The sequence below is a fragment of the Rhineura floridana genome, chromosome 17 (assembly GCF_030035675.1).
Source record: "Rhineura floridana isolate rRhiFlo1 chromosome 17, rRhiFlo1.hap2, whole genome shotgun sequence".
Taxonomy (NCBI): Eukaryota; Metazoa; Chordata; class Lepidosauria; order Squamata; family Rhineuridae; genus Rhineura; species Rhineura floridana.
The window spans coordinates 19909846-19933651 of NC_084496.1; the positions used below are offsets into that span (position 1 = coordinate 19909846).

At 44.6% G+C, this 23806-nt stretch overlaps 1 protein-coding gene across 3 annotated transcripts in view; it reads right to left on the minus strand.

Moving 5' to 3' along the window:
• The window catches only part of PRKAR1B (protein kinase cAMP-dependent type I regulatory subunit beta), a 217272-nt gene that overhangs the window by 49177 nt on the left and 144289 nt on the right, over positions 1-23806 (minus strand). For all 3 annotated transcript variants that reach the window (XM_061599943.1, XM_061599942.1, XM_061599940.1), the window contains one exon: positions 6519-6579. In XM_061599943.1, coding sequence (XP_061455927.1) covers positions 6519-6579 — 61 coding nt within the window. The remainder of the gene's footprint in view (positions 1-6518; positions 6580-23806) is intronic.

Below are 23806 nucleotides of genomic sequence, written 5' to 3' on the forward strand. Positions count from 1 at the left end.
ATAAATTGCACTGAGGGGACACCCACAGATTCTGTCCAAAAGGCAGATAGCTGTCCAATCAACAGACTGCAAAAACTAGAAAGCCCCCAACCCCCTGCTGGCTTCCTATCTCCATAATGGTTCTTGTAGTTTATTAAGTAACTATATGGAGAGCTCAGGCTTTCTTTAGGTCAAGGGATGGATGGGCAGGGGTGGTGTGCCCTGGCCTCCTTGCCCTGCTGCCGCACTCGCTCCGCTGCTTAACTCGCCTCGACACTTTGTCAGCTGGGGCTCCCTCCAGCTCGAGCAGCTCAACTCAGGGCCAGCTCAAGACATTTTGCTGCTTGAGGCAAAGGACAAGAAGGTGCCCCCCTCCTCCAGTTCCATATTCAGAAGCCGGCTGGCTGGCACCTGCATTTTACTTCAACACTAGCATCCACAGACTTAGTATAGGGGATGCACAACTAGCACACATAGTTCTAGACACCTCTCCAGATGTCCTTTTCATTGTGCATTCATGATGATTTGTGCTACTGGGGTGGTCACACACAATCCCACTTTCAAAACTAACTGTGCTTGCAAAAATTTTGGAGCAGTCACACGGATTCACGTCCAGTCAGAGCATATGCTGTAGCTTCCTGCTGAAATCCCATAACTTTTTATACCACAAATGTTCTGGTTTATTTTTGTCCTGCTTTTGTTCTGCTATCGCCCCTCCAGACAGCAATGATGTAATAGCATTAGGGAAGCATCACGGAACAAACTAAAGCAGAATAAATCTACCACTAATGCACTGTTTTTGTGTCAAGACCTTGTTGCAGAATAGACCTGCAATAAAACAGCACTCTGGAGGGGACCCTGGTCTTCCACACAATGGAATGGCCTGGGGACTTAAGAGGAATTGCCGCCTAAGGCAATTGGCCCACTCTGCCTAATGGTAGGGCAGGCCCTGCCTAATTTACTTGGGGTTATGTATATCCATCTTTAAAGCAATTTTACCCTTTGCATTTGGCTCAAAACTATAAATGGATATAATTTGTCTCTTACAAGTGCAGGTGCCAGGATCTTTAATTTGCTTGCTCTGATTTGCCATAATTGGCATTCTTAAATTATCTTTGAAAATAAGCTCCAACGAAGGTGTTTTTTTGGCATTCTGGATGCATCATAAATAAATGGATGATTTCCCAGACCTTTTGCTGAGCCTTGCAAGTGTAATTGCAAATTCTCCTATCATGATGTAACAAGAAGTATCAGGTATGTGTCTGCAAAAATGGTAAAGGACTATCACCTAATATGTAGAGCTCCACTTAGGGATGTCAGAGAATTCTGACAAAAATGGAAATGGAAGCAAGAAAAGAAGTAAAAATGACAGTCCTCTAAATAGAGGTAACCTTCAAACAGAGGACTGAACAAATGAACACATATGAATGCATGAAGCTTCCTTACACCAAGTCACTCAGGTGGTCCACTCAGCTCAGTATAGTCTACTCTGACTGGCAGTGGCTCCAGGAACATGCTAGGGATGGAGCCTGTGACCTTCTGCATGCAAAGCATGTTTTGTACGACTGAGCTACAGCCTCTTCCTGCAGGACGGTCCTCTGTAAAGTAGGTCAACCTAACATTAACCAAAGCCAATAGAAATAAAACTTCAAGGGCAGTAAGACCCTTAAACAATTGTTTAAACCAGGTGTGGGGAACCTTTGGTCCTCCTGGTGTTGCTGAACTACAACTCCAATCATCCCTGGTCATTGGCCATGCTTGCTGGGGCTGATGGGAGTTGTAGTTCAACAACATCTGGAGGGCCAAAGTTCCCCACACTTGGTTTAAAAAATGGAAGACATGTCTTTCAAAGAATGCAGAGGAAAGACAGAAGGATCTCAGCTCACTTTTGGGGAAAAGTTTATTTTGCCCACGTTACATATGCATGAAAGGCTAGTATTAAGAATTGCTTTTGTCTGGGGAAAAAATAATTTCTCATCTGTCAACTGGAAAACCTAACAGTTTATAGCACATCCATATTTCTCCACACTCCCTGCACTTTCCAGCTGCCTACATGAGAAATGATTCCACGGATTATCAGAGGGGAAAGAAATGCCTCCCCAAATCTTCCAGGAAGCTCTGTGTACTCATACCCAACTCCCCTGTGTTAGGCAAAGGAGAAGAGGAAAATATGACTCTCAACATGAGGGAACTATGTTTTCCTATATCTGTTCTTTCCTTCCCCTTCTTCACCATGAAAGAGACACAAAGATGCTAAGGTGAAGCCTCAGCATTCAATCACTAATGTTATCAACATTTCATCAAAGGTCAAAAATACATTCATAACCACCTGTGACGTGACCATCCCCTCCACTCCAATACACCTGGGAACCATGCAATGGCAATTTATAAGCTTTGCATGCAGAAGGTTCCAGGTTCAATTCCCAGTATCTTCAGGTGGAGCAATGAAAGACTCCTGTCCAAAATCCTCACAGAACTTCTCCTACTCCATCTAGACCAGGGGTGAGGACCCTCTGTTCAGGGGCCAAGTGGGGCCCGCTAGACCTCTATCTGGTCCTTGCGACTCTCTCCCGGCCATGCCCCTCACACACTCTTGTGCCTGTGATCATGCCTCTTGCTTGCCAGGTTAGAGAATGGAGGGGTGTGTGTGCAGAAACCTTCTTGCTTTTGCATGGCTGGAATGAGGCCTACCGTTATAAGGGTAAGACTTACGCCAGTTGCTCTACCTACTTTTGCCTCTGGCCACACCCACCATTGGTACGCGGCCCCTGGAGGGCTCCCCATGAGAGCCCGTTGGGCTAACAAACAATTCCCTATCCCTGGTGTAGGCAATATTGAGCTAGATGGACCAATGGCCCGACTCAGCATAGAGGCAGTTTCCTAATATGTATGGGCTGTATGCACACCATACATTTAAAGCATACGGCTTCTGCAAAGAATCCTGGGAACTATAGTTTATCCCTCACACAGCTACAATTCCCAGCACCTTTAACAAATGACAGTTCCCAGGATTCTTTGGGGGAAGTCATGTGCTTTAAATGTGCTTCCAAGGTACGGTGTGTACACGGTTAAGGGCTATGTGGCCACAATACCTGTTTAAGGCTGCTGTAACTTTTTGGTGTTGTTCCAACAGCTCCCAGCCAATGTCCACAAAGTTCCTCCAATGAGTGGTGTGGATCAAAAAATACTGAGGGGCCCAAATGCAGACAGGAATCAATGGCTGTAGGCAATGATCAAGGGGATGGAGCAATTCCCCCTATGAGGAAAAGTTGCAGCATTTGAGGCTTTTTGATTAGACAAAAGGGGAGTAAGAGGTGACATGATAGAAGTGTATAAAATTATGCACGGCATGGAGAAAGCAGACAGAGAGGTTCTTCTCCCTTTTTCATAATGCTAGAACTCACTGACATCCATTGAAGCTGAATGTTGGAAGATTCCGGACAGACAAAAGAAAGTATTTCTTCACACAGTTCATAGTTAAGCTACAAAATTCGCTCTAACAACAGGCAGCGATGGCCACCAATTTGGATGGCTTTAAAAGAGGATTAGACAAAATGTATGGAGGATATAAATGGCTACTAGCAATGATGCCTATGTTCTGCCTCCACAGTTGGAGGCAGCCTGCTTCTGAATAGCAGTTGCTGGAAACCACAAGGTTGGAGAGTGCTCTTGTACTCAGGTCCTGCTTGCGGGCTTCCCATAAATGGGCATCTAGTTGGCCACTGTGAGAACAGCATGCTGGATTAGATGGGCCACTGGCCTGATCCAGCAGGGCTCTTCTTGTGTTCTAAAGGAATGCATTACCACATCACAGTTTCTGGATTGCACCTCAGATAGGTTCCCATCTAGACATTTTGGCACACTTTGTTCCCAAACTATTGAACATTGTCTACAGTGACCACCAGCATGTGATGGCAACCTTATGCTTGGTGTTCACATGCAGCAGCTGATGAGGGTATAATCTTGGGAGGTGGCAGAATGGACCGCACCACTTCAGACCATGGATGAGAGAGAAGCCATTGTGGAAGGTTCTCCCATATAAACACACACACCTAGCACATCAGAAGGAAATGTTCTAGGTGAGCCCTTTCCCAGCTGTGGCCATTTTTTTTTTACTTGCAGAGAGTCATTTTATGTATGGGAGCTTTAAAAAAATGTATACAAAGACATTCCGAACCTACAGTCTGATGCTGTAATCCATTCTTACCACCTTAAATCTGCTGCACTATATAGACCAGACCTTAAATGTACGCATAGGCTTTATGGATATTTTCTTGATACTCAGTTTTACTGTTAAGCCACTGTGGAATTTTTGTTTTATAATCAGCATATTGTTACAACATGCTCTATATGGGGCTGTCCTTGGGCTGCATCTAGTGCAGAATGCATCAGCTACACTGCTGATGGGTCAGATAGCTGACAGCATGTCACACCTCTGCTGAAACTTCCTAACTGTTAGAGCCATACAACAATGGAACCAATTACCTAGAGAGGTAGTGAGCTCTCCAACACTGGAGGCATTCAAGAGGCAGCTGGACAGCTGTCTGTCAGGAATGCTTTGATTTGGATTCCTGCATTGAGCAGGGGGTTGGACTCGATGGCCTTATAGGCTCCTTCCAACTCTACTATTCTATGATTCTATGAAACATCTACACTGGCTGCCCATATCCCACTGGGCCAGGCTTGAGATTCTTGTGTTGATATACAGTTAAAATCTGGGTTCAGGCCTGGTTATTGGACTGAATTGGCCTTGGTCACCCTGATGGAACACCTTTATCAGGAGAAGGACAGGAGGAGTATGAATCTGTTATTCTTGCTTGAGCAGTTTTTGATACCATTGACCATGGTATCCTTCTGAGTCAACTTGGTGAGATGGGTATTGGAGACACTGTTTTACAGTGGTTCCAATCCTATTTCCAGAGTTGGTTTCAAAAAATAGCATTGCAAGTTGGTGTTTCAGCCCTCTGGCTATTGAGCTGTGGGGTGCTGCAGGTTACCATCTTATCCCCAATGCTGTTTAACATCTATATAAAGCCACTGCAGGCGGTCATTAGGAGATGGGGCAAGGTGTGAGCAGTACACTAATGATACCCAGCTTTGTTTCCCGGTAACTTTTGAATTGGCTGTGCAAGCCCTGGACCAGTGTCTGGACTTGGTGGTGGGCTGGATGAGGGCCAACAAACTGATTCTGAATTCTAGCAAGTTGGAGGTGCTGTGGATAGGTGGTTCCCAAGTCTGGATAACTGGTCACCTGGCTGCTTTGGATGAGGCCATACTCCCTTTGAAAGAGCAGGTTCGTAGTCTGGGAGTGCTCTTGGATCCATCTTTGTCATTAGAGGTCCAGATGATCTCAGTGGCTAGGAGTGCCTTTTACCAGCTTCTGGATCTGGATAGCATCACTGTTGTTGTCCAAGCATTGGTAACCTCCAGGCTATAACATGCTTTATGTGGGGCTATCCTTAATGTTGTTCCAGAAGATGCAGCTGGTGTAAAATGCAACACCAGCAATTGCTTACTGGGCAAGATATCACAACATGTTACCCTGCTGCTGAAAGAATTGCACTGGCTGCCCATTAGCTATTGGGCCAAGTTCAAGGTGCTGGTTTTGGAGTATAAAGCTCTATAGAGCTTGGGACCAGGATACCTGAAAGATTGTCTTATCCCTTATATACCCAGTTGATCACTGTGCTCTGCAAGTGAGGATCTCCAGCAGATACCATCTTATCTGGAGGTATGTTCTGCACAACATAGGCCCTCTACTGTTGTGGCACCAGCATTTTAAATTCCCTCCCCTTTAACATTTGACAGGCACCATCTCTGTTGTCTTTTTGGCACCTATTGAAGACCTTCCTCTTTCAACAAGCCTTTTAAACAGAGACCCTAACCCAGTCTGCATCTGCATTGGAATTGTTTTGGGTTTTTTTAAGATGTTGTAAAGATTTATTTTAAAAGACTTTTAAAACATGTTTTTAAAGATGTTTTCTTTTTAAGATGTTTTAAATATGTTTTTCTTGATTTTGTTTGCTGCCCTTGGCAGTTTAGGACTACCTGATCTCTTATATCCAAGCCCCATCACTGAGATCATTCGGAGGAGCACAGTTGTCTCCCATGTTAAAGAGGCCCAACTGACCTCAACCAGAAGTCAGACATTTAGGCTGCAATCCAATGTGACTCAGAAGTGAGCTCCACTGGGTTCAACGGGACTTAATGGAAAGTGTGTACTGGATTCCAGCCTTAGTGTCATTGATCCCATGCTGTGGAACATTCTTCCACCACAGAATCGGCAGGCAGAGAATCCTCGCTTTTGACTTTCAGGCATCTCTTAAATACTTTTTTGTGCCTACAGACCTATGCAGCTGTTTAGAATGTCTCTTGAGTAGCCAGTGATGTTAATGATTGTTTTGCATGCTTTTACATGTTTCTGTGTTGCTGTACACCACCTGGATGTTGAGAAAGAGGGTGATAAATAAACAAACAAATAACTGGTGCACAGGGGACAACATCCATCCATCCATCCATAGGAAGAAAAGGCAACAAACCCAAAATGGAGACTTTGCTGAGGAATTCTTCATACATCTTCCGCTTTCTCAAGGTGCTGCCCTGATAGAGAAAAAGAGAAAAGGGAGAAAGTGAACTCAGTACGTATTGCTTCGTGGGATCACACTGAAAATTCCAGGTTGCCTAGCAGTCTGTCGCCAACAGTGGACAGCCAGAAGATGCCTCCTGATGGAAATAGAGGGAAGGACCATTGCATCTACCTTCCATGCACAAGTTTCTAGGTTCAGTCTCTGGCATCTCCAGATAAGACTGGGAGAGAACCCTGTCTAAAACCCTAAAGAATTGCTACCAGTCAGTGTAGACAATAGTGAAGTAGATGGACCAATGGCCTGACTCAGTATAAGGCAGCATCCTGTGTTCCCCTGGTGTTTGTCCCCCGAGGCCAAATGGCGGATACCACACTAGGATGTGTTTGTGAGGATGCTCCCCCTTAATGGAGGGCAGGTGTATCCATGGCTATTAAACTATGATAAAAATCCTGCAACAAAATGTTGCAGTGTGGTGTTCTTCTGGTCAAGACACCAGCCAGCCATGTCCTTTTCCAGGATACTCAGTTCCATTTCCCCACCCCAGTTTTCTGTAATCCCCCTTAACTACTAGTTAGCATTCTGTAGTCATTGTGCATTCTCAATCCTCACTGAGTTCATGGGGGAGGAGGGAAGGTTTCCCCCCAAACTCTTTTTTGTATCTCAGCAAATCTTAGGGTTCTCCCAAGGTGCTTAAACATCCGTCTTGTGCATGGATTATGCCATCTTGGCTTCATAAGAATCCACACTTTGAGAATGAGCTTGCAATTAGTAAAAATGATTAATCCACATGCCACTGAACCAATGCCTGGTCCACAGGACTCCTGATTTCAGCCCAGCAGTACGTGAGCCCCAGAACTCCCCTTACTAAATGCAGTACTCTGTCCAGTATACCAGGGGTGGGGAATCTGTGACCCTCCAGATATTGCTGGACTCCAACTCCCATTATATCTGACCATTGGCCCTGCTGGCTGGGGCTGATGGGAGTTGGGCTCCAACAGTATCTGGAGGGCCATAGGTTCCCCACTCCTGTGCTGTACCATGCTACACAACACAGTTTCACTCTGATGGTGGTGAGCTACACAACAGGTTTCCATAACCTGAGTTTTCAGCCGTTTTTTTAAGTGATTCCTTCTGCTGCCATCTCTCCACTCCTCCAAAACATCAGCACTGATAAAGCAAACAGCCTACAGAGAAAGTGTATTCACAAACCTACCTGGATCAATTACATTCCCAAGAAGTAAACGTTATGGGGATCAAATGAATACCAGGTAGAATGCCACCGGTTTTGTCGTCATGTAGGCAAAGTGACACCAAGGGCAAATCTGCTCCCTTCTCTCTCTTTTAAATGTGGGCTGGATGGAACAACTATCAGGTGGATCCACAGCTGGCTATAGAATCATACTCAAAGAGTGCTTATCAATAGTTCCTTCTCCAACTGGGGGGAGGTAACAAGCGGGGTAGTACAGGCCTTGGCCCTAGGTCAAATGCTCTTCAACATTTTTATTAATGACCCGGATGAGGAGGTGCAGGAAATGCTTATCAAATCTGCAGTAGACACAATGTTGGGATAGCTAATACCCTGGAGGAGAGAAACAAAATTCAATGGGATCTTGATAGGCTGGAGCATTTGGGCTGAAAACAACAGAATGATTTTATCAGGGATAAGTGCAAAGTTCTACACCTATGGAAAAAAAACAAATGTGCACAGTGATAAGATGGGGGATACTTGGCTCAGCAATACTACATGTGAGAAGGATCTTGAGATTATTGTTAATCACAAGCTGAATATGAGTCAACAATGCAATGTGGCTGCAAAAAAGGCAAATGCTATTAATGCAGCAAAAGGCTGCAATAACAGAAGTATCATTTCCAAATAATGTGAAGTACTAGTTCTCCTCTGTTTGGCAGTGGTTAGGCCTCATCTTGAGTACTGCATCCAGTTCCGGTCACTGCACTTTAAGAAGGATGTGAACAAATTGGAACAGATTCAGAGGTGGGCAACAAGAATGATCAGGAGAAAGAAACAAAGCCCTATGATGACAGAATGAAAGAACACTGGGCATGTTTAGCCTTGAGCAGAGAACACTGAGGGGAGATATGATATAGCACTCTTCAAGTACTTGAAGGGTTGCCACCCAGAGAAGGGCCAAGATCTTTTCTTGATCATTCCAGAGTGCAGGATGCAGAATAATGGGCTTAAGTTACAGGAAGCCAGATTTTGACTGAACATTAGGAAAAACTTCCTAACAGAGCGACACGACAGTAGAACCAATGACTTAGGGAGGTGGTGGGCTCTCCAACACTGGAGGCATTCAAGAGGCAGCTGGACAGCCACCTGTCAGGTATGCTTTAAGTTGGATTCCTGCATTGAGCAGGAGGTTGGACTCAATGGCCTTATAGACCCAACTCTACTATTCTATGATTCTATTTTTCTTCTTCTCAACAGCAGACTCAGCAGAAGCATCTAGCGGTTAATTGCTCAATTAAACTGCCTTGTTATCCCTTAAAAGTTAGGCAAGCCTGTAATTGAAACCAGAGGAAGCCATGCAAGTTACACTACTCAGAGTCCCCAAAGGCCTGCTTGAGAACAGACCTCATCGCCTGGTTTCCTATCTTGTATATGTCTCTGTCTCCCTGGGGTAACGCACCAGGATATAATTTTATTGATGGCACAGCACAAAAGATGTTGTTGCACCCAGGGATGGTGGACAAATGCAATTCAGTTTGCATTAAAGGCAAACCTACCTAACTTGCTCTTTCTGAAACAGTATGTGAACCAAAACACAGCCATCCTTCAAAAATTGAACTTTTGTGAATTTTGCAATGCAGTTCTCCAGTCCAGTAATTTGTACAAAAAATATATACATTGGGGAAACATGTGCATAAAAATGCTTAGATTAGTGAAAATAACATACAAAAATACATTATATTAAGGGAAATTGCATACAAACGTATATTAGGAGAAACTTGCACTAAAATGTTGATGAGTTTTAATGAGGACATTTTTTAAAAAACATTGTGAATTGTTATGGAAATGTGGAAAACTGAACTTAAGCTTTGAAAGATGAGAACCTTAGAGAAACTGAAATTGATTATTTATTTGTTTGTTTGTTTATTGTATACCGCCCTATAGCCGAAGCTCTCTGGGTGGTTTACAGTAACAAAAAACATTAAAAACAAATATACAAATTTAAAACATCTTTTAAAAACAATTTAAAACACAATTTAAAACAATTTAAAAACACATGCTAAAATGCCTGGGAGAAGAGGAAAGTCTTGACCTGGGGCCGAAAAGATAACAGTGATGGCGCCCACCACTGAGAAGGCCCTCTCCCTTGTTGCCAGCCTCTCAGCTTCCCTCAGAGTAGGCACCCGGAGGAGGGCCTTAGATGTTGAGTGTAGTGTACGGGTGGGTTCATGTCGGGAGAGGCGTTCCATCAGGTATTGTGGTCCTAAGCCATGTAAGGCTTTATAGTTTAAAACCGGCACCTTGAATCGAGCTCGGAAACATACAGGCAGCCAATGCAAGCGGGCCAGAATCGGTTTTATATGTTCAAACCATTTGGTCCCTGTTACCAAGAGTCCCTTGTTTTGCCTCTGTATGGGATAAGTACTTGGGCTGCAAGAAACAAATGTAAATACGGTGATAATGTGAGTATCTGCTGCTAGAAGTGGGGGCCTTTACAGTTGTGTGGCCTCTAGAGTTAAGGAATTTGTTTTAAATTATCCCTACCTTGGTTTTCAATTTCAAGGAAATTTACAAGGTGGCTTATGAAACATCAATAAAATACCATTGCTCCTCTTTGCTTGTATTCCGGATGGGCTGAGAAACCTACCTTTTCTGTTGGGATTCTGAGATTTCTCACCTAGAGTGACTTTTCTAACTGGCTGGTACCATTTTCTAATTTTTCTTTTTGGTTTTTCATTTTTTTTAATGCATTTTATATTATTGTGGATTTCCCACACACACAGTTGTAAGCTGCTGTGAATGCAAGTGGGATATAAAGATTTAAAATAAATGTTTAAAATAAGATTTAAAATAAGATTTTAAAAGATTTAAAATAAAAGTCTTAGGGAACAAAATCAGGTCAGATTATTTGTCCATTTAGCCCTGTATTATCTACTCCAGGTGTGAGAAGCCATGGCCCTCCAGAAGTCGCTGAATGATAATATCCATAAGCCCCAGCAAGCATGGCCAGGGATGATGGGAATTGTAGTTCAGCAACATCTGGAGGTCCACATGCTCCCCATACTCAGACTGTCAGCAGTTTTGCAGGGTCTCAAGCAGGAGTATTTTGTATAACTTGCTACCGGATCCTTCTAACTGGAGGTGCCAAGGACTGAACCTAGGACCCTCTGTATGCAAAGCATGTTCTCTGCCATTGAGCTATGTTCCCTCCCTATCTATGCTATGAATTACACAGGAGCTCAGGTTCTGTCCAGTTCAGAGCGAGAACCACCAGTTGGAGACGAGGGTGCAATCAATTCTTGTTTTATTAAAGTAATGGATACATCAAAGTCTGTGCGCCTCGTAGAAACCGCTATGCTAACTCACTACAATCCCTAACTGCACTCTAGACATGCTGTGCAACTTGTGAAGAAAGTTGACTCAGGGCCTACTTCCAGGCGCGGTAGCCTCAAATAGGAGAGGTCTTGGGGCATAACCTCTCACTCCGTTGCACACACGCCCCCTTCTGCCCGGTCCACTTCTCCCAACGTCGTAAGCACGGTGAGGGGGGCGAGCCTCCAAAGGCTCATCGGAAAGCACAGGTTCCTGATCGGCAGGTGGGAGAACGGAGGGCGGGGAAGCGTCGGGCATTTCTAAGATACTGCTTGGTGAAGGAGGAGTGTCTGCTCTCTCAGGAGCATCCCCCAACAGTCCCGTGGGAGTGCTGGGGGGCTGAGCGCTGTCCCATTGAGGGGCAGGATCAGCCATGGGAACTGGTGGGGCAGGCGACTCGCTCTCTTCCTCAAGGTCAGGGTTAGACTCAACAACAGCTGGATAGTCCATGCTCCCTAATGGCTGAGGCTTCTGAAACTCATGCCTTCCCCCTCCTTCCTCGGGAAGGCCGCTGGGTCCGTCACCCCTGGGCTCAACATCATCCCCCCCTCCAGGTATCCCCTCCCCCCAACCCCTCGGTCGGGGCTTCTCTGGATAAGCCTCATGGAAGTCTCTCATCAACTCTGGTGCATGCACGTCCTCCACTGACTCCCACGAACGTTCAGTCTGATCATACCCTTTCCAATGAATCAGATATTGGAGACGCCCTCTGCGCTTCCGCGAGTCCAGTATCTGTTCTACCTCGTATTCCTCCTCTCCAATGACTATGAGAGGAGAGGACGGCTCTGACTGTGGCCGGTGAGGGTCGGGGGAAGCTTCCAGCGTCAACAGTGCCCGGTGGAACACTGGATGCATCATGAAAGTGGGGGGTAACTTGAGTCTATAAGCCACTGGGTTGATTTGCGCTTCCACCTCGAACGGACCCTCTCTCCAGACTTGTAACTTCCGGCAATGGCTGGCCATGGGCAAGTAGCGCATGGACAACCACACCTTGTCTCCCACCTGGATGGTGGGACCCTCTTGCCGATGCTGGTCTGCAGCTCGCTTATAAGCTGCCTTGGCACTCTCCAACTGCTCTTTTAGCAACTGCTGCATGGCTTGAAGTTCCTGCATAAATTCCTCAGCTGCTGAGACAGAGGGACTGTGTTGGGGGTTCGGAAAAGCTCGAGGATGATATCCTAGGTTAGCGAAGAAAGGGGTCTGTTGTGTGTGCGAATGCACTGCATTACTATAGGCAAATACAGCTACAGGCAAATAGGACATCCAATTATCTTGCTGGTACCCCACGTAGCACAGTAAATACTGCTCCAAAACAGCGTCCACCCTTTCCAACTGCCCATCTGTTTGGGGGTGATGAGCAGATGACAGTCTTAGTTCACTTTGTAACAAATGCCACAAAGCTTGCCAGAAACGGACTGTAAATTGGGTTCCTCGGTCCGAGACTAAGCTGTCTGGCAGGCCATGCAACCGGTATATCTGTTGTACATATAATTTGGTGGTGTCTTGAGCATTCGGGAGCCCAGAACATGGAATGAAGTGTGCCATTTTCGTGAAGGTATCCACCACTACAAGAATGGTGGTTTTTCCTTGAGAGGAAGGGAGGTCTGTAATAAAATCCATAGTGACTATTTGCCAGGGTCCCTGTGGAGTGGGGAGGGGTTCCAACAGCCCCGGCGGTCGTCCAGTGCCATGTTTAGCTCTCATGCAAATGGGACAGGATCTCACATAGTGCTCCAAGTCTTTCTTCACCTTAGGCCACCAGAATTCCCTGGTTACAGATTGCATAGTCTTAAATACTCCAAAATGTCCTGCCATGGGGGAGTCAGGGCATTGACGCAGTACTCGGGCTCTCAAGTCCCCTGGGGGCACGTAGACGGCTTCTTTATGGTACAGCATGTCGCCCTTCCAAGTGTACTCATCTGGTGCTACTTCGGGCTGTGTAGCTAAGGCAGTTAATCTTACCTTGATGAACGGGTCTTGCTTTTGAGCCTCGCGCAAGTCCCTCTCCCATGAGTTTTGGCATGCCCCCATTACGCCCTTCTCGGGGAGAATAATGCACTGCAGTGGCCTCAGGGTGGGGTTTCCCAGGTACTCTGGTTTGTGAGAGAGGGCATTGGCCCTCTTATTCTGAGCTTGAGGAACATAGTGGATTTTGAAATGGAAGCGTGTGAAGAACTGGGCCCATCATACTTGCCTCTGGTTGAGTTTTCGTGCGGTGTGAAGGGTTTCCAGGTTGCGATGGTCTGTGCGCACCTCAATCTCATGCTGCGCCCCCTCCAGATGGTGTCGCCAGGCCTCAAAGGCATCTTTGATGGCCAACAGCTCCTTTTCCCACACGGTGTAATTTTACTCAGCATCGGTTAACTTCCATGAGAAATAAGCGCAGGGTCTCAGCCCTCCGCCTCTCGGCGCCGGTTGTAAAAGGACTCCCCCGATGGCTACATCCGATGCATCCGACTCCAGCACAAAAGGGAGCATGGGGTCCACATGTTGCAGGATGGGATCCGACGCAAACCTCTGATTAAGTCTTTCAAAGGCTTCCTGAGCATCTTCCGTCCACTGGAAAGGTCCTGTGCCTTTTAGGCAGTCAGTGAGAGGTGCCATCTCCTTTGAGTAATTGGCTATGAAACGGTGGTAATAATTAGCAAACCCCAAAAAGCGTTGCAAGTCCTTTTTCGTCTTAGGGGGTTGCCAAGTGAGAACACAACGGGCCTTCTCAGGGGCCACCTCCACTCCCTCTGGGGAAATGCAATACCCTAGGAAGTCTATGTTGTTTAGATCGAACCCACATTTCTCCAACTTTGCATAAAGGTGGTGCTCTCGCAGCTTCTGCAGCACTGCACACACATGGACTTCGTGTTCCTCCTGAGAGTCTGAGTATATCAGGATTTCATCCAGATAAACCACCATGAACTGGTCCACAAAGTCCCTAAAAATGTCATTCATAAAATTCTGGAAGACTCCAGGGCCCCCCGACAATCCGTAGGGCAACATTAGGTACTCATACTGACCATAGCGGGTCTTGAATGCGGTCTTCCACTCATCCCCTTCCTTTATCCGCACCAAATTATAAGACCCCCTCAAGTCAAATTTTGTAAAGACTTTGGCGGATTGCAACCGCTCCAGCAGCTCCCTGATGAGAGGCAAGGGATAACTATTGGGGATCATGATTTGATTGAGGGCTCTATAATCATTACACGGATGTAACTCACCCCTTTCTTCTTGATAAACAACAGCGGTGCCCCAGCCGGGGACTGTGAGGGACGGATGAAGCATTTCCTCAGATTAGTGTCTAGGAACTCCCTCAATGCCACCAGCTTCTGCTCTGACAGGGAGTAAATCCGTCTGGTGGGGATGCGCGCCCCCGGCAACAGGTTGATGGTGCAGTCATAAGGCCAGTGAGGGAGTAGATCCTCTGCTTCCTTCTTGTCAAATACATCCCAGAACTCCTCATACTTAGCGGGTAAGGGTATTCCCCCTTGGGCAGGCACTCCTGCCAGCAACTCTGGTTCCTCTGAGGGCAGGGTAGGCACTTCCGCCAGCAACTCTGGATCTTCCAAGGGCTGGCAATGTTGATGGCAGTATTTGGAGGTAAAGACCACCACTGCTTCATCCCAGAAAATTGTGGAGTTGTGTTGAACCAGCCATGGCATCCCCAGGACCACCGGAAAACAAGGTAAGGACGCTACATAGAACGACAGTCCTTTCCGATGCCCCGGGACTTCCACCTCCAACCTCTCCATTGCCTTGGTCACCCCGCCGGCCTTCAGGGGCCGGCCATCTATGGTCTCCATTGCCAACAGCTGCTCCAGTCCTTGGGTAAGGATGGCATGCTTTCGCACCAAATCAAGGTCCATGAAACAGGAGGATGCTCCACTGTCAATCATCGCCTTGGCCTGGAAGCTCTGCCCCGAGGGCAGGGTGACTTGGATAGGCAACAGTAGAGCGCCCTGGGACGGGAGGGGTTGTTGTTCGAGGCCTATGGTCTTCTCTGCCCCCCAACTCTACGGCCTTCACGACAGCTGGGATGTGTAGTTTCCCGGCGGCTGGGTCTTCCCGGCCTTCGCTGGGCACCCTTGGGCCAGGTGGCCTAATTTTCCACAGTACAGACAGGCCCCTTCTCTCCTACGCTTCTCCCTCTCTTCTTCGGTTAAGCGTGGCCTAGCCCCCCCCAATCTGCATGGGCTCTTCCCCCAAGGGTACTGGGGCTCCCACGCTGGGCGGAGGGCACACACGTGGAAGGGGGGTAGGTGCCTGAGCGCGAGGGGACTCCATCCGCAGCTCCAACTTCCTCCCTTCAAGATGGCTATCGATTTGCATACACAGCTGGATCAGGCCCTTCAGGGTGTCCGGGGACGCGGAGCGTGCCAGTTTGTCCAAAATCTCCGAACTAAGGCAGTTCCTGTAGAAATACATCAAGGCCGGGTCATTGTAATCCGTTTCCTGGGACAAGACACGAAAAGCATTGGTGCCCCTTCCCTGCTTCAGGGTTCCCAGTTGGCGGGCCACCGTCTCCTTTTTCTGTGGGTCACGGAACATCTCGGACATCACATTCTTAAAGGCATCAAACTGTCCCAGTACCGGGTCATTACGAATCAAGGACGGGGTGGCCCACTTTGCGGCCTCTCCTTCCTGGAGGCTGATGAGGAATGCCACCTTGGCATCATCTGTCAGGAACTCGGCTTGGCACACATGAATATACAGTTCACACTGGGCCAGAAATGTAGCGAACTGGTTGCTCTGAACCCCGTAGCAGGCAGGCAGTCCCACTGGAGACTTGACCGGGACCGCCACCACCCCAGGCGGCATGGCTTGGATCTGGGCAGTCAGGGCTCGGAGGTTCTGGTTATTGGTCTGCAGAGTTTGAGTGGTGGCTTGGAGGTTCTGGTTATCAGCTTGCAGAGCCTGCGTGGCCATCCTGAGGTTCTGGAGGCCGGCATACAAGGTTTCCTTTTTTTTTTTACAATAATTTTTATTCAAATTTTCATAAAACATAGAAAACAAAATCATAAAACATTCAAAGACAAAAAACAAAACAAAAATGATTAAACAAAAAAAAATGTTGACTTCCCATTTGTCACATATCAAATCAGTTATAGGTCTACAATATATAACAATCCTGTCTCTTAAATCATATTATAAAATCACTTTCCTCCAGTAGTTATCTTAATTAATCATCAAATCTCATAAACATTACTTTATTCTTTCCACAAAAAGTCAAAGAGAGGTTTCAATTCTTTAAGAAATATATCTATCAATTTTTCTCCAAATAAACATGTCAATTAATCCATCTCGTTAATAATTATAATAATCTTATTGTCATAACCATAGTCCAAATAAACATTTCAATTAATCCATCTCATCAGAATCTGTTAGGTCCAATAATTTCAATAGCCATTATTCCATTATCCCTATTAGTTCCATCTTCCATCTTCAATAGTCCTGTTAAGTCCAGTAATTTCAGTGTCCAATCTTCCATTATCAGTATTCCATAATAATCTTGCTGTCATAGCCATAGTCATATAATAAGAGTCTGATGGGAATTTCCTCTATCCCAAATATTTTCTTGCCATCCATTCTGAATAAGTTGCTGAAATACTGTTGTAAAGTCATATCTGTATTCTTCTTTTTTACAAAATGCACTGGCTCATCTCTTAAGAGTTTTTCCATTGTCACATGGCTGCAGTTAATTCCATAGATTTTCTCTATATCAAGCTCCATCACATCATTCCAGTCCAGAAGATTATCCAAGCCATTGATAACTTTATCTCTAATATCTTCATTAATTTCTTCAAAGATAACGTTAAATTCCAAACAGTAGATTTTATTTCTAAAATCCATAAACTCCAGATCTTTTTCCAATTCCACATTTGTTCCAATCTCCAGGGCTTGTATCTTCCCTTTATTTTTTCTTTTCTCATCTCTGATCTCATTCTCCTCTCTCACAGGATCCCCTATTTCTTTAAGCTCCTGCGTCATTTTGCTCAGTTCAATTTTCAGCTCCTTACTACCCTGTCGCAGGGTTTGTTTCGTTATCTCAATCTCATCCATTATTTTCTGAAACATAGTTACTTCCAGATTCTCAGCCACTTTCTTGATTGCCATTTTTAAAACCACAAAAACAAAGCAAAACAAAAATAAAGAAGAACCACTTCTTATTTCAGCAACAATTGGGTTAATATTCCAGGCTTGATGACATCACAGTATAAACAGAGCAACCTGCCTTATCTCTCTATGTTCAAGAATGCAAAACAAATTTAGTTCCCAGCATCAAAACAGTTAGTGGCGTCGTGAAGAAGCAGATTTGTCAAAATAAAATAGACCAAAAAGAGAATAGTCCCAGACAATATAATATTCCTCGGAATAGAAATCAGGAATAGAAATCCCTCTTCTGTTTATTATGTTTAGAATGCACTTCCAGGACAGCTTTTTGCGACAGAAACAGAGATAAGCTGTTAATTTCGTGAATAACAGAGAAGAGTTATAGCTCACCCAGAAGTTTTCCAAAGCCGATCAATCTGACAAATCTCCTTTTGCTGCAACAATTTAAACCAAGTAAAAAAAATAATAGAAAGAAGGGTGCTTGCCTGTTAGTCCGTTCTCTCTTTAAAGAAAAGATAAACGTATCGCTTATACAGATAGAGCTTGTTCGGAAGTCCGTCCGGCATTGTTGGCTGGACCTTATCTCATAAATTAATGAAATCCAGTCCTCCCAACAAAAACAGGCTTTTGAGGTTGATCTCTACGTTTCTCCCTGCCCGGGAGAAATTTCATCAGTCAAAAAAAAAAAATGTTCTGACTGATTTATATCTGAATAAGCTTCTTTTGAGGCGGGAGCCCGTCCCAAAAGCAGGCACAAGTGAAGTCACCCTTCCCGGAAGTCGGCATACAAGGTTTCCATGGTGACTGGGATTCCCCCGGCTGCCCCATTCATATCCATGGTATCCGTCATGGGAAGGGAGGCGACGAGGGATTGTGGCTGAGTCAAACTGTCCAGTTCAGAGTGAGAACCACCAGTTGGAGACGAGGGTTCAATCAATTCTTGTTTTATTAAAGTAATGGATACATCAAAGGCTGTGCGCCTCATAGAAACCCCTGTGCTAACTCACTACAATCCCTAACTGCACTCTAGACATGCTGTGCAACTTGTGAAGAAAGTTGACTCAGGGCCCACTTCTGGGCGCGGTAGCCTCAAATAGGAGAGGTCTTGGGGCATAACCTCTCACTCCGTCGCACACACTCCCCCTTCTGCCCGGTCTGCTTCTCCCGACATCGTGAGCACGGTGAGGGGGGGCGAGCCTCCAAAGGCTCATCAGAAAGCACAGGTTCCTGATCGGCAGGCAGGAGAACGGAGGGTGGGGAAGCATCCGGCGTTTCTAAGATACTGCTTGGTGAAGGAGGAGTGTCTGCTCTCTCAGGAGCATCCCGAACAGTCCCATGGGAGTGCTGGGGGGCTGAGCGCTGTCCCATTGAGGGGCAGGACCAGCCATGGGAACTGGTGGGGCAGGCAACTCGCTCTATTCCCCAAGGTCAGGGTTAGACTCAACAACAGCTGGATTGTCCATGCTCCCTAACAGCTGAGGCTTCTGAAACTCATGCCTTCCCCCTCCTTCCTCGGGAAGGACGCTGGGTCCATCGCTCCTGGGCCCACAGGTTCCAAGCTGCAGAATATAAGGGAATCTTCATTCATTCACTTCATTGAAAGAGGAGACACACACAGGGATACATGCAGTGGGCTTTCTCCTGTGCTGAAATGAATGGGGAAACCAGTTTGTATAGGAGCTCCCGTGTCTGCTGAAGCATGTGTAGGGCTCTGAATCAGGATGGATGTGTGAAATTCAGAGAAAGCTAGCTGCTACTAAGGTTGCGATGTTATGAACCTGTTACTTTTTCTAATAGTATTTTCAATTTTTGTAAACCACCCACATAACATGCAATTGAAGGCTGATATTAAAATCTGATGCGCAAATAAATAATACCTGGGAGGAAGAGACCATGTGCCCTACTTTACAAAAGCCAGTCCACAGTTTAAGGGGTGGTCAGAGGAGTGTCCTCTGAAGGGCTCCTCAACCCAAATCCAGTTTAAAGATGAAGAACCCTAAGAAGGGAGAGCATTGGGGGTCTTGAAATTAAGGGGAAGAGCCATAGATCAGTGGTAGAGCAGATGGCTCCAGGTTCAATCCCTGGCACCTCCAGGCAGGGCTGGGAAAGAACCCAGTTTGAAATCCTGGAGAGCCACTGCCAGCCAGTGTGGAAAAGGCTGAGCTAAATGGACCAATGGTCTGATGCGGTATAAGGCAGTTTCCTGTGTTCCTATGCCCAACAGCAGTGAGTACCTGGACAGAAGTCACAGTCTTCCCCACTATGTGGTCAATTTCTATTTAAATTATAATTATTTCTAAATTTCCATCTATACATATTAATTAGCATACACACGCTTGTCCTTTTTTTTGGTGATCCATTTCTCTCTTTCTCTTTTTGGGAAAGTGAAAGTCACCACCCTCCATGGGAGTAAGTTCAACTGAACTCCCTCACTGAGGTTTACTTCTCAGTAAATACACACAGGATTGGGCTGTGTGGTTCGTTTCATTCAAGGGGACTTTGTTTTCAAGGGGGAGCACTCTCCAGGCAGTGGGGAGTCCCACCCTTCCTTTCTAGCAGCTGGAAAGTAACCTAAGAGCTGTCCATGTCCCCCCGCTGTGTACAGCTCAACTGGTTCACTGCGAGGCTTTAAAATTCTGCATTCAATGCTTTAACTGATTCATCACACCGATTAGCCAGTTCAAGCTTGCAGTCTTAATGCCGAGCTGCACAAAATTACTTCCCGTCTTTCTTGCCCATGGCTCTGCACCTGCCAGCCGCACACTTAGGAGGCCAAAAGGACTTAGCAGAGGGTTGACATGTTAATCTATCAAGGGATCAGAGAAGCAGAAGCCGACACACAAATTCATGGGCTGGGTGGTTAAGCCGTAAACAAACACTCCAATGTTTGCTTATAGCAAAGGGGAAAAGGGCACTCGCCTTGCCTTCCTTGCCAGGAAAGGGTGTTGATAAACTCTGAGAGGAGACAAGGAAGCGGACAGCGATTACAAAGAGCAAACAGAGGGCATCCTTCTATATGCCGGCAGCAAGCCCCACTCTCTGAGTGCTGATCTTCATGCAGCCAAAGCCTCACCATTAGGCAGAATGAAGCAGGAGCTGATTTTGGGTGTCATGAAAGGGCAGCAATTTGTTAAGTTATTTAATTCATTATTATCACCACGGAATTGGGAGAGGTTCCTGTGGGACTTTCTGCATCAGGTGCCAAAATAACTTGGCTAGTCTTGGGTACGTACTATGCACCTTGCCTTGGAGAAGGGGTGCTAACCTGCTTCACCCCAGGCAACAAATCATCTTGGACCAGCCCTGCCAGAAAAAGGCAGCATTAGGGATGGGGAGAAAATCGGTTCAGTTTGCATTTATAGCCAAACATAATTCACACTTCCAAAAACAATATGCAAATCAAAACACAGCCACCTTGAAATTGGCCTTACTCTGAATTTTGTAATACAGTTCTCCAGCCAAGTAATGTGTGCAAAAATGCATTTTACTATGGTAAAATGTGCATTAAAGTGCAAATAACATACAAAAATTGCATTATATGAGGGGAAGTTGCTTGCAAAAATGTGCATGTTATGAGAAATTCACACTGCAAAGCTGATGAATTTACCTGAGGACTTTAAAAAAAAATATCTCAGACTGATGTGGAAATGTAGAGAATTTAAGATTGGAAAAATGAGAAACTGAAATGGACAGATTTGCCCATTCCTAGGCACCATCCATAAACAAGAGGGAAGTATGAGCGTGCTGGAGAGAACCTCAGTTTTGCAGACATACAACAATATTTTAGGAGGAAAAAACAGCCACCCCAAAACAGGCCAATGAAGACAGAGCATGCTCAATGGCCACAGGTTACTGACTAACTATTGGAGGAGGGGAGGAAATGAAATGGAGTATCCTGGAAAACGGCATGGGTGATTGGCTGGAACACTGAGCAGGAGCACTCTACACTGCAACATTTTGTTGCAGGTCCCACGTGTCATCCCTGTCACCTTACGTAAACCATATAATAAAAGCCAACACTGAAAAGCGGGACCACATATATGGTAATTCACTAATATGCAAAAAACCTTGCGGTTTAAGAATGTACCTATAGCCCACACATATTTCTATCAAACTTTAAAAAGTAGGGAAATTGGGCAGCTTATAGTGAATGCACCAAGGGAGCAGGAGACCTGAACTCCTCTCTGAGATATTGGACTGCCCTACAAAGTTGTCAAAATGCAAACACAATTTGGGTTGGTCTTTCACAGTCCAATCCACTTGCTGTGTAGCTTGGAAGAATTTGGTAGCATGTGCCTCTGAGCATATGGTGAGTGGTGGCAACACCTGCCATCTCCAAAAATGAAGAATTATATTTTTGTATGTTTGTTAGTGTTCTTCTTACTTTGCTTCTTTTCTGTGTTACTAATGTTTCTACAGAGAATCTAAACCAGAAAATTTCCCCCCTCCTTATTCATCCTAGAAATCTGTGTCAAATGTATTTTTATTAATTTCAAAGCCTTTTTATTGGTCATTGTCATGTGATGGTGAAGACAGCCTTTTGTGTTTTATATTGGAGGTTATGTTCTATTTCTATTTTGGGTGCATTAACAGTTGAATCTGAAACTGCAGTTTGATGTAAAATCAGATTGATCACAATATGTTGCTACTTCAGCAATGACTCTAGGTGTTGGAAAAAAGAGGATGAATGTTTTCAGCCTGCTATGTTTAAACCACTTTATTTAAGGCAAGGTGTTCACGATCAATTAAAAACATAGAGCACATCTAGAATTTTGCTAGAATATATTTCACCTCCCACTGTCTTATCTTGTGCAAACTGAGATACATCTGAGGTCCACTGGAGACGATTCTGCAGAAGTCAGTGCCATTATTCCACAATTATGTTTGGAGCTTTTTTAGTATAAATTTTGCAAAGTGTTGCTGTACTTCACATATTCATAGAAACAAAAGCAAAAGAAAATGATTTCCTATAGGAAACTTCACTAAAATTGCAAAGTAAATCAGACATATTTAAAGTGACCATCTCAACTATATCTTTTTTTTTTCATAAATTTTTTTATTCAAGATTTCAAAAACAAAACAAAACAAAACAAAAAGAACAAATTAATAACTAATACAATAAAAAATATTGACTTCCGATTTGTCATAAATCAGCTATAGGTCTATAGTATATAACAAACCTGTCCCTTAATATATTACAGAATCACTTTCCTCCAGTAGTTATCTTGATTAATCATTAAATCTCATTAACATCATTTCATTTTATTCTTTCCACAAAAAGTCAAAGAGAGGTTTCCAGTCCTTGAGGAATATATCTATCGATTTTTCTCCAAATAGGCATGTCAATTAATCCATCTGTTCAAGTCTAGTAAATCCAGTAATTTCAACAGCTATTCTTCCATTATCAGTGTTAGTTCCATCTTCCATCATCCATCCTTGCACACATAATCCTGCTGTCATAGTCATATAGTAAGAGTCTGATAGGAATTTCCTTCATCACAAATATTTCCTTGCCATCAATTCTGACTGTGTTACTGAAATATTGTTGTAAAGTCATATCTCTGTTCCTCTTTTTTACGGAATGCACTAGCACATCTCTTGAGAGTTTTTCCATTGTCACATATCTGGAATTAATTCTATAAACTTTCTCTATTTCAGGTTCCATCAGATCATTCCAATCCAGGAATTTTTTTGAAACACTGATAAATTTATCTCTGATATCTTCACCAATTCCTTCAGAGACAGCGCTGAATTCCAAACAATAATCTTTGTCACTAGGATCCATCACAGCCATAAAATCCAAATCTTTTTCCAATTCCACATTTGATATATCTATTCCAATCTCCAGGACTTGCACCTTCTCTTTAATTTTTCTTTCATCTTCTGTTGCTTGTCCAGTTATATCTTCTTTTCTCATAGAATCCTTTATTTCTTTCAGCTCCTGTTTCATTTTGCCAAATTCAATTTTCATCTCTTGTCTGCCCTGTCTCAATTCTTGTTTCGTTATCTTAATCTCATCCATTATTTTCTGAAACATATTTAGAGAGAGAACCCCTTCCTGTACATCCAGGGTCTCGGCCACTTTCTTGATTGTCATTCTTAAGACCGGAAAAAAAACCCTTCAATTTCCAATATAGCCACTATTCCCAAGCAAAGAGCAATTTATTTCTTTTTCCAGCAACAAAGGAGTTAATATTCCAAGCCTGTCGACATCATCTTCTAGACAGCACAAACTGCCTTATCTCTTATGTTACCAAGAGTGCAAAACAAATTTAGTTCACAGCATCAAAATAGTTAGTGGCATAAAGAATAAGCAGATTCGTCAAAATAAAGTAGACCAGAAAAAATAGTCCCAGACATATAATACTCAAATGTTCATATTAATCAGATTTTTCCTCCTCAGATTAGATGCCCCTCATCCGTTTATATCTTTATAATGCTCAATTCCATGCCAGCTTTTTGCAATAAAAACAAAGATAAGCTATTTCGATTTTCTTCCTCCTTAATTCCGTGTATAAAAGAGAAAGGTATAACTCACCCAGGGATTCTTTGTTGCTGATTCTTTAACAAATCTCTT